This window comes from Petaurus breviceps, unplaced genomic scaffold (genome assembly GCF_028583685.1).
Source record: "Petaurus breviceps papuanus isolate PSGF00001 unplaced genomic scaffold, PetGlider_PUasm1.0 176, whole genome shotgun sequence".
In the NCBI taxonomy this organism is placed as follows: domain Eukaryota; kingdom Metazoa; phylum Chordata; class Mammalia; order Diprotodontia; family Petauridae; genus Petaurus; species Petaurus breviceps.
Genome location: NW_027185771.1, coordinates 18,609,840 through 18,620,929, shown reverse-complemented (window position 1 = coordinate 18,620,929; position 11,090 = coordinate 18,609,840). Strand labels below are relative to the sequence as shown.

Sequence of the window (11,090 nt, the reverse complement as noted above, 5' to 3'; positions counted from 1 at the left end):
CACACACACACACACACACACACACACACAAAGAGGGAAGGGAGAAAGGGCTCAGAATGTCAGCAGATGCTAAAGGTCCCAGAACCCAATGGCTACGTCTTGCCCCAACATGTCATCTGATAAGCCACAAAAGATTGTCTGGGACTTAGCCAAACAGGCGCCTCTCTGGACATAGTCAAATAACTCAGGAAGGCAATCTGGAATATGAGTCAGAAAACAGAGGCAGCATTGGAAATCCTCTGGGGACTGAGGCCCCACATTCAGTTCAACAAATCTTTTTTTACTAAGTGTCTCTTGTGCACCAAGATTTCTGCATCAATAGCTGCAAGAGGAAATATAGAGAAGACAGTTCTCACAGAAGTTGCAATCTGAAAAGGATGTTATAACAGGTGCAATATTAATCCGGAAGGTTGTGCTCTGGGGCTACTATCCCAGCCTCTATTTGACTGACTAGTCAGGTCCCCGGAGCATGGCTATTATGTTCCCTCAGGCCTCTAGGGGTTATAGGTCATCTGTGCAGTACTGTAGAATTCACCAGCACCCACCAGCATACTTCCTGCCCTGAGTATGGGTTGGTTTTCAATTAGTTTTCATTTTAATTAATTAGTAATTAATTTTCAATTAGTCAACCAAGATCAATCAATCTGTCCTTGGTTCCCAAAACAGATGTCACCTCCATCATTGCTATCCCAGGGACTATACTAGAACAACACCTTCCTAACCCTTTGAAACTTACGAGGTCCTCCTCCATAGTCAAACCAATGCCAGGCCAAAGTCCTTTTGTCCCCATGCCAAGCAACTTTGGGGGGGGGGGCGGTATCTGGAATTTCTTGCCACTCACTTGGGTTCTGAATTGGTTTTCAACTTTAGAGATGACCCACAGAGCATGACTAAGTTTCTTCAGTCAACCAGAACACTCTTCCTAGTAATAAAACTCTAGTATATCTAAGGAATTTCTCACTAATCTAAAGTCTTTGAGTGATTGGTCAAATAACTCATGTTACATGATGCATTTACTCAATCAACTTTATCCTTAACAGTTATGTTTGTTGTTTTTTCAGTCATGTCTGACTCTTTGTGACCCCATTAGGCATTTTGTTGGCAAAGGTATTGGAGTATTTTGCCATTTTCTTCTCCAGCTCATTTTGTAGATAAGGAGACTGAGGCAAACAGGCTTAAGTGACTTGCCCAGGGTCCCACAGCTAGTAAGTGTCTGAGGCAATATTCGAATTTATGAAGATGAGTCTTCCTGATTCCAAGCCCAGTGCTCTAATCACTGTGCCATGTAACTGTCCTTAGAGGTGGTAGTCATAGTAGATATTTCATTGGCTATGGAGGCGGAGGTCTGGGTTTAAATTCTAATTCTGCTGCTTACACGGCAAACTATTTCCCCTATATGGATGTCTGATTTATTTCTTGTCTTATCCTTTTCTCTTTTGGAAACAGTCGAGGTTAAGTGCTTACCCAGGGTCACACAGCTGGTAAGTGTCTGAGGCCAGTGCTCCATTCTGTGTGCCATCTAGCTACCCCCTCTTGCATTATTCTTCTAGTATTAGCTATGTAGACATAGGCAAGTCATTTGACCTCTTGTCCTCTGTTTTCTCTTCTTTGAAATGGATAACAATTGTGCTATCTTTCATGATTGTTATGGTGAGGCCACTTAGTAACTAAAAATGCTAAAGAAATGTAAGCTGTTATTATGGTTCAGGTGAGGGATGATGAGAGGTAGAATTAAGGTTATAACCCTGAGAATAAAGAAATGATGGGTTCATGAGGCATTGCTAAGGTAGAATTGACTTCCTTATCTACCTCCTGTACTCAGATGTCTTTTTTTTTCCCCTCATCATCCCTGCCAACAGAAATTCACTCCAACCAGAGCGGCCCCATCAACAAGTACCCAGTCTTCACAGAGAGCACCGGCGACCCCAGCCTGCTGGTGTCCCCTCTGCTGGTGGCTGGGGTGGTCATCGGCCTGGTGCTATTTCTGTCCTGTGTGACCATCATTGTGGGCAGCCTTCGGAAGGATGGGAGACTCCGGAACCACCCACACCTGAGGAGGGACCCCACCTATGGTAAGAGAGAAGTGACCCCTTCCCTCTAGGCCAGTCTGAGTCCCTGGACACCTGGCAGTCACAAGCCCTCACTTGGCCTCAAGGGCTCAGTGGCAGAGCAGCCAGAGGCTGAAGTTGGTTACTCCAGTGACCAATAAATGAAGTCCAACTTTAGAACATAGAATGTAGAACATGGGATTTAGCATGTTAGAATTGGAAGGCATTTCAGTGATCTAGAGCAATGGCATCCATTCTTGGGAGTGCTACTGGCCGCATGACTCCTCTGGTCTAGAGTAATGTCCTCATCAAACAGAAAGGGAAACTGAGACTTTAGAGAAGTTGTGTGACTTGCCCAAATTCCCACAACCTAATGGTATACCTAGGACTTAAACTCAGATCTTTTGATCATCAATCCAATCATCCCAGTGTCCCTCTCTTCAAGCCAGAAGTTACTGGGGCAATTGGTGGGGGAGGCCTTCATTTGTGTCCAGAGTACCCCCAAATAGTGTCCTTCAGAGTCCTAGCATGACTTATGTCCCTGCCAGAAACATGGAAAAACAATCAATTGAGTCACTGATTCTTGCTGCCCCCCTGGGATACATTCTATTCAATGTGGGTAGCAAGGAGGAGGGAAACAAGCATTTGTTAAGAATCTGCTATGTTTCAGGCCCTGTGCTAAGTGCTTTTACAAATATTATCTCATTTGATCCTTAGAACAACCCTGGGAAGTAAATATTCTCTTTAATCCATTTTATAATTGTGGAGACTGAGGAAGGCAGTGGTTAAGTGACTTGCCCAGGGTCACACAGCTAGTAAGTGTTTAAGGCCTTCCAGGCTCAGCACTCTATCCATTACACCATCTACATACATTCATTCAAATGTTAAAGACTAAACACTAGTGCCTGTTGAAACCTTACCTATTCTTTAAGGCCCATCTCAGGTGCTACTTTCATGAAGCCCTCCTTGATTTTCCTAGGTGGAAAGTTATTACTCCCTTTCTGAATGCCCCATAGAACTTTACCAACTTCTTTAGCACCTAACAGGTGCTAGGTAGTTCAGGGGACAGAGCACTGGGGTCTGGAGTCAAGAAGACCTTAGTTCAAATCTAACCTTGCTAGTTGTGTGACCCTGGGTGGGTCATTTAACCTCTTTCTCCCTCCGTTTTCTCAGCTGTAAAATGGGGAAGAATAAATAACCTGTTTATTCCTTGCATTTCCATTTATGTTTCTTTGAAGAAAATCCATTATTTAAGTAAAAGTCCATCTCTCTAGAAATTAAAGCTCTTTGTAACATTTGTTGAATATTAACTTCAGAAACTTCCCCTTTCATACCAGGAAGTTGGGCTTGTCAAAAGGATCCGTGTAGTAGTCCCCCGACAAAAGCATAAAGACTTACTTCTACTAAAAATAATGAGTAATACAAATTATAAGTATCTACGAAAGGCTTCATGGTAAGTGAGAAATTTGGGTTTGGAGTCAGAGGACCTGGATTCAAATCCTACCTGTCACTTGCTACCTAAGTGACTTTGAGCTGCTCACTGAACTTTCCTGGGCTTCTGTTTCCTTATGTATTCCAGGGTTGCCGTGAGGATAAAATGAGATCATATTTGTAAAAAAGTGCTTAGCACAGTGCCTGACACGTAGTAGACACTATGTAAATGCTTAATCTCTTCCCCCTTCTGTGAAAATGAGAGTGTTGGATCCGGTGACCTCTGACATCCCTTCCAGTTCTAAACATATGGTCCTGTCACCTTAAAGAAACTTACAGTTGTTGCTACATAGTGAGCAGTTCTTCATTGCTGTGGTCATTTTGGGGCTCCCAGTCTTTATCCAGAACATAAGCTCATGAAGAGCATCTTTCAGACATGTGACTCAGTTCAGTTCAGTGGATAGTTTTAAAGTACCTACTGTGTCTAAGGACCTGTGCCTAACACTGGGAAAACAGTGATTTGTACAGTATAGGCCTGCCCTCAAGATGCTTACAATCTAATGGAACAAAGAAGAAATACAGAAGTATGTATGGGACAAGAGACAATGAGATATAAACAAAGTTGAGTGCCCTGCTAAGTGCTGTAGGATATTTGAGAAACAATTCACTTTCTCCCTGGGGGGGGGGGGGTGTAAAAGGGTGATGTGGAGGCTTCCAAGAAGACTTCCTGGAAGAAGCAGAACATTCAAGTCATGAGAAAGGGCCTGAGCAAAAGCACACAGATGGGATAGGGCAAAAGGAAACCAGAGATGGAAGGTTGAGTTGGAACACATGGAGAATCATTAAAATGGGACTGAACTTGTAGATTACAGTGTGATGGTAGAGCTTTTAAATGACAGAATTGCAAGTTTCTCATTTACTGAACAATGGAGAGGCCTTCTTTCCTTCCTTCCCTCCATCTTTCCCATGGGGAATTATACCATTACATGTGGGTGCTCTGCAAAATCACCTAAACCTCACAAGATATCTTGGGGTTTGGGGGGCTAGATTTTTTCTTTTTTTTTCTCTTCTCTAATTATTAATTCTATCACTTTAAAAAAAACTGGGACAATTAACTCTTTTGTCTCATGTAGTTTCATTTATGATTTCTTGAAATAGAGCTTTGGAAAACCTGGCTTTGATAAAGTCCAGTGGGATTCAGATGGAGTTACTTGATTATTCCTTTAAACCTAAATCATTCTAAATCTTACTGATTGGCCAATAATAGGTCCCAGTTCAAACCTCACTTGGTCATTGTTTGGGTTTTGATGGCTCAGAGTGAATATAACTAGCAATTGTTTCTGATCTGGCCAGAAACCCTGAGGGTCTTCCCCTCCCAGGTTGATTTTTTTTTTAAGTAAACAAACTAGACCATCTTTTGCCTCACTTCTTACCTAGTCTTAAATCACTGAATGGGTGTTGCCTTGGAGAGACTGAGACCTGGGAAAGACCTTAGTTTAAAAAGACCAAGGTCTCCCACTACATCCAGGGCCATCTCCACTCATCCTGACCTATGTCTTGCCACTGCACTCAGATGACTCTGGAGAAGAGAGTGAGGCTAAACGACATTGCACAGCTTTTGAGTCACTTAAATCCAATTCACCTGCAAGTTGAGACATCGAAGGATGAACAACAACAGCAGTTGAGAGTCACCCTAAGTTTGGAATAGAAGAGTGGCATAATCATAGTGGCACATTAGGAAGACCATTGTATAACCAGCAGAGCATATTTGGTGCATAAATATTGTTCCTTATCCTAAAATTGAAGGCCTTTCACAATCTGGCTCCAAAGAGCTTTTCCAGCCTTGTTCACATTATTCCCCTTCATATACCTCCATTCCAACTCAACTGGACTGACTAATGGATCACTGGAACTGACTCTTCTTGCAACTTAACATTCCGTTGCCCATCTCTGTGCATTCACAGAAGCCATCCCGAATGCCTAGAATGTCCTCGCCTCAACTTGCCTCTCTAAATCCATCTCCTTCTTCAAGGTTCAGTGGCCATGTCTTCAATGAAGCTTTTCTTTATTCCATCAGATGGAAGGAATCTCCCTCCTCAGATTTTCCCAGCTCAATTTGCCAGAATCTCTACTTTGTCCCTATCAAATATCTTATTTTTTTGTATTATGGCCTCTATCCCCTCTTGGTAAATTGAAAGCTCTTTGAGGGAAAGGACTGTTGTTTTTCATCTTTGTATCCCCAAGACCAATCCCAGTTTCCTTGTGCATAACAAGGCACTTTGTAGATATTTATTTTAATTAATTCAATTCAATCCCATTTGGAATCCTGGCAGAACACCTGGGCTTGAGTCCAGGCTCTACCACCAAGTCATTGAATGACCTTTACCATGACCTCATCTCTAAGCCTCAGTTTCATCATCTGTCAAATAGAAAGGGTGATTTTGATGGTCTCCCTCAGCTTTAAAACATGCTCTGATCTGTAATCATTCATATCCCCTAAGCTGTGTGAATACAAGGGTTTAGACATCCAGAGAAGAGGCAGGACATTATGGTGTCAGGTAGATAAGTTGGCATGTGCCATATCAGATTGCCTGCCCCGGCAGAGACAATTTGGATTGAGTGGAAAAATGAGGACATGTACAAGATAAAAGACTGTTTAAAAAAAAACTCACCCTGAGGCTTGAGGGAACAGGGAGAGAGACAGATTGGGAAATGTTCCTACAGATAGCATACAACCCAGCAGCCCAAGGTTATGACGGCTATGGCAGGATTTATACTCAATTTGATGGGGGATGCAGCCAGGAAAGAGGCAGGGTATAGGGACTGAGGAAGGCTGGTACTGGAGTAAGAGAGGACCTGGGTTTGGGTCTTTTTTTGTGACATTTGTTAGTAATGTATCCACGGGCAAGCCACTTAACTTGGAGACAGCTAGGTGGACCAGTGGAGTCAGGAAGACCTGGATTCAAATCCTGCCTCAGACTTTCTAGTACTGTTTCCTTGGAAAATCATTTAACCTTTCTCAGCTTTTATTGATTTAGACTCAATGGCTTCTAAGTCTCTTCCAGTCCTAAATCTATGATTCTGTGATCCCATGAATCTTTCTGGGCCTCAGTCTCCTCATATGTAAAATAGAGTTGATATCTATATTACCTACCTCATAGAGTGTCTGTGAGGATCGATAACAATAAAAATTACCGCGTCCATAGTACTCTAAGTTTTACCAAGGGCTTTTCTCATATTTTATTAGGTAGAAGTTTTATAATAATAATTTTATATGTGGGGAAACTAAGACTCAGAAAAGTCACTAATAATTATGGTTAATGTTTATGTTGTGATTCAAAAATTTCATTATACATGTTATCTCATTTGGTCCTCACAACAACCTTGGGAAGTGGGTGTGATTATTTTCTTACAAATAAGAAAACTGAAGGTGAAAGAGGATAATTTGCCCAGGGTCACACAGCTAGTCAGTATCTGAAGCAGAATTTGAATTCAACTCTTACTGACTCCAGGTGTAGCATTTTGTATTCTCTGTGCCACCTACTCTGTACCACTGGCTCTAAGTGACTTACCCTTGGTTGTACAGCTAATATGAGATAATGGGCCCAAATTGCTTTGAAGTCCTATTTAATTGGGAGTTATTGTTACCATTATTAATATGAGTCACTCTCCACAATGCCTCAAGGCACAAAGAAGGCTCTTACTGCCAGGCAGGCAGAGGGGGGAGGCTCTTGGCATTGGGGCGTGATCCTTAGCGAGTCAGCAGCTTAGGGAGACAGATTTCCTGCCCCCTCTTGATTCTTTGCCTCACCTTTGGAGGCCCGACCTTCTGTGCAGCAGACTCAGTACATTAGTAAATTAGTCTTTGATCCATTTGGCTAGCTAGCCCATCCCTAAAACAAAAGCCCTGGTCCTCCACAGGGGAGGAGTAGAACGCAATGGTGGGTTAGTTTAGGAACTCAGTGGAGTCCAGGAGCCTCTGCCTGACCTCAGGGTTCGCCCCCCAGGGCTCTCTTCTCCCTACCCAGAGTGACAGCCATTGTGAATCTATGGCATAGGAGATACACACACACACACACACACACACACACACACACACACACACACACACACACAGATACAGGCAGACCTAGTATGTGGTATAGCAGAAAGAACCCTGGGCTAGAAGTCAGAATTCAAATCTCAGCGCTACTATTCATTACTACTGCTGCTGCTGCTGCTGCTGCCACTACTACTACTACTACTCACTACTACTATTTGCTACTAGCTAACTTGTATATAGGAGCTACTATGTGCCAGTCATTGGGCTCAGGGCTTTACAAGTATTATCTCTTTGGAGCATCACAACTGGGATGTAGGTGCTATTATTATCCCCGTTTCACAGAAGAGGGAACTGAGGCAAACAGAGGTTAAGTGACATGCCCAGTATCACACAATTGAGTGGCTGAGGTCAGATTTCAACTCAGGTGTTCCTGACTCCAGACCCAGCACTGTCTCTATCCACTGAACCTCCTCAGTCTTCTCATCCATAAAATGAAGAAGCTGGACTTGATCATCCATACTAAAAGTCCCCTCCATCCTTGAGATCCCACTGGCCCTGGCTCTGTGTCTTCTCTCTCACGAAGCTAAGCTATGTATTTCATTTTAAATGTTATTTCAAGATGGGAATGGCTCCCTTAATCAGCTGCAGCCACTTCCCCTGTTGCGTGTCAGACCAACCTTCCTACAGATGGAGACGGTGTTGGGATCAAAACACTGGGCCCCACTAATGCCATGTTGTTGAAACTGTGGATTATTTCAACCATTCTACAAAGCAGTTTGGGATTATACAAATAATGTGGATAAATTGTCCATGCCCTTTGCTCCAAAGGTTCCACTTCTAGGCCTATACACTAAGGAGGTCATTGACAAAAGGAAAGACTCCATATGCACCAACATTTTTATAACAAAACTTTTAATGGTAGCAAAGAACTAGAGACATAATTAATGCCCATCAGCTGGGGGATGGCTAACCAGTTGTAGTACCTGAAAGTAATGGCCTGTTACTTATGCTAAAGAAACAACAAACATGATGTTTGTCATGGTCTTTTACCAGAAAAGCCATGGAGAGATTAACTTTACTGATATAGGTGAAATAAACTGAGATGAGAGAACACTGTGGCATTCAGAGGCTACTGGTTTGGAGAAAGAATAATGGAGCTGCTCATTCAGACTATAATGTCACTGAATGGAACTCAACTTATGTGCTGAACAATCCTAGAATATTCATGGAATTCTAAAGCCAAGAGATCCTAAAACATAGACTGTTAGAGCAGAAATGACCTCAGAACAGAGACTATCAGATATGTTAGGGTCCACAGAGCCCAGAATGTTAGAACCAGAAGGGATATGAGATATAATATCAATGCAGGAAGAGACCTAAGAATATAAAATGTTCTTTTTTAAAAAAATCAAATGTTAGGAGTGGCTAGGTGGCGCAGTGAATAGAGCACCGGCCCTGGAGTCAAGAGGACCTGAGTTCAAATCCGGCCTCAGACACTTAACACTTGCTAGCTGTGAGCTTGGGCAAGTCACTTAACCCCAGTTACCCTGCCTTCCCCCCTTCAAAAAAAAAAAGCAAAAAATAAAAATCAAATGTTAAAAATAGAAACTTAGAATGTATCATATCAGAGATGGAAGGAGTCAATTTCAGAGACTAGAAAATGCCTTAGACATCATCTAATCTAACCATCACTACCTTTCTTTCCCCCCTTCCCACCATTTTACAAATAAAGAAATGAAAACCGAGGTATCACCTATAGCAATTTGGATCCCTGAAAACCATGATGCTTCAAGGCCTCCTCAGAACCTTCAGGGGGACCTATGTGTGTGCCTTCCTGGGTGTGGCTGGACTGTGGAGTAAGAAGAGACTGAAGGAAGGCAAATATAAACTTAAGGAACAAAATTTAAAAGAATCAAACTCTCTATTTTCCATGCTGATAGAGAATCTAGGTAATACTAGAATGGAATCTGATCAAAAAACACAATTCAACTCAGTTCTAGGATGATAGTTGACAACCCCAATTCTATTTCCATAGGCAGATATTCAGATGACTTTCCATAAGTTTCAGATGAGTTTGCCTTTGAGAGAGGCAACCAAAAAGCACATGGAGAGAAAAAAAACTAAATATCTCTCCACATACTCCAGTGGTAATGCTCACACTGAATAATCTATAGGAAGGAATTTGAATTGATTGTGTAAGTCTTCTCCCCAACAGTGTGGCTACCCTAACCCTATTCAGCTCAGACTTTTGCTTAACAAAGTTATATAATTATAATAATAACCATTCAGATTTCTGTAGGGCTTTAAAGCTTATAGGACTTTCCTCATAACAGTTTTGTGAGTTGGATAGTACACATAGCCTTATTCCCATTTTGATAGTTGAAGAAGGACATTTACATTGATGAAGCATTTTGTTCAAGGTCACAAGGCAGTACGTGCTAAGAGTTGAACCCACCCGTCCAGAAACTGAGACTTGTGTTCTTTCTGCCACTACCCTCACCAGACATGTCCAGCCAAGGTCTGCTGCTACTCCTCTCTCAGACCATTTCCTGGATGCAGGGAATGAGAGCTTAACTCTTCTTTTCCAGCTCCAGATGGCTTCTCCTATGGTGGCTCTGTTGGAGAGCTGAGATCCACCTGTATTGAAGAGTTCCCTCCTGCCTTCGACTTTGGTGCCTACATGGAGACGTTGTCCCAAGTCAACGTGTTGTACCCAGACTCACCACCAGGGTAAGGATTTCTCAAAGATCTTGGAATCAAAGAATCCCAGAATTTGGAGATAATTTCATTGGAAGATTTTAAACTAGTCAAATACACTTGTATTGCAGATGAGGAAAGCGAGACCTGACTTGCTCAGTCACACAGGTAGCAAGTAGCAATGATAGAATTCAAAGCCAGGTCCTCTGACTCAAGAACTAGTAGTGTTTCCATCAAAGTCCTTATTAGGTAAACATCAGTGAAATTATCTATCACTGGGGCCTTCCCAGTGAGGATTATACTATTGTAACAGACAATAGCTACATCCTAATTGTTAAACGAACCCCACGTGGCAGGAACAACCAATAGAATGAAAGTAGAGATTTCCAAGAGAAAATGCCTTGTGGAAACTATACCTATTACTTTGGATTTTTGTAGTGTTGATTTCTGTTGATGATTGCTAGGTCCCTGATGATATAAAACAATTTTCCCTTGTATGGGTTGTATTGCAAACCTCTCCCCACTCCAGTGGGACAGAAGCTGCATGAGGGCAGAGACTATTTCATTTGCCTGGTATCCCACTAAGTACAGCATTTTTGTACCTGAGAGAGAGGACCCCCCCACCCACCCCGTGACCGTCACAGGACAATCTATTTCCTTTAACTTCATAGAAATGAATAATGGAGGCATCCTTGAACTCCTGAGGGATAAGCTCCTCTTGCCATATAACCCAGAAAATTTCAGTCAGTCTTTGTTACAAGCAATGGACCCCCTACCTTGTAAATCTCAGCTGGAATAGAATCAGCACCAGGTGCTTTTGCTACACGAAAGGAGCCTGATGGCACTTGGCACTCAAAACCTCTTCTTCAGTT

At 42.4% G+C, this 11,090-nt stretch overlaps 1 protein-coding gene across 2 annotated transcripts in view; it reads left to right on the top strand.

Moving 5' to 3' along the window:
• Positions 1-11,090, top strand: part of BEAN1 (brain expressed associated with NEDD4 1) — a 109,378-nt gene that overhangs the window by 74,878 nt on the left and 23,410 nt on the right. For both annotated transcript variants that reach the window (XM_069085831.1, XM_069085832.1), the window contains 2 exons: positions 1,860-2,072; positions 10,110-10,251. In XM_069085831.1, coding sequence (XP_068941932.1) covers positions 1,860-2,072; positions 10,110-10,251 — 355 coding nt within the window. The remainder of the gene's footprint in view (positions 1-1,859; positions 2,073-10,109; positions 10,252-11,090) is intronic.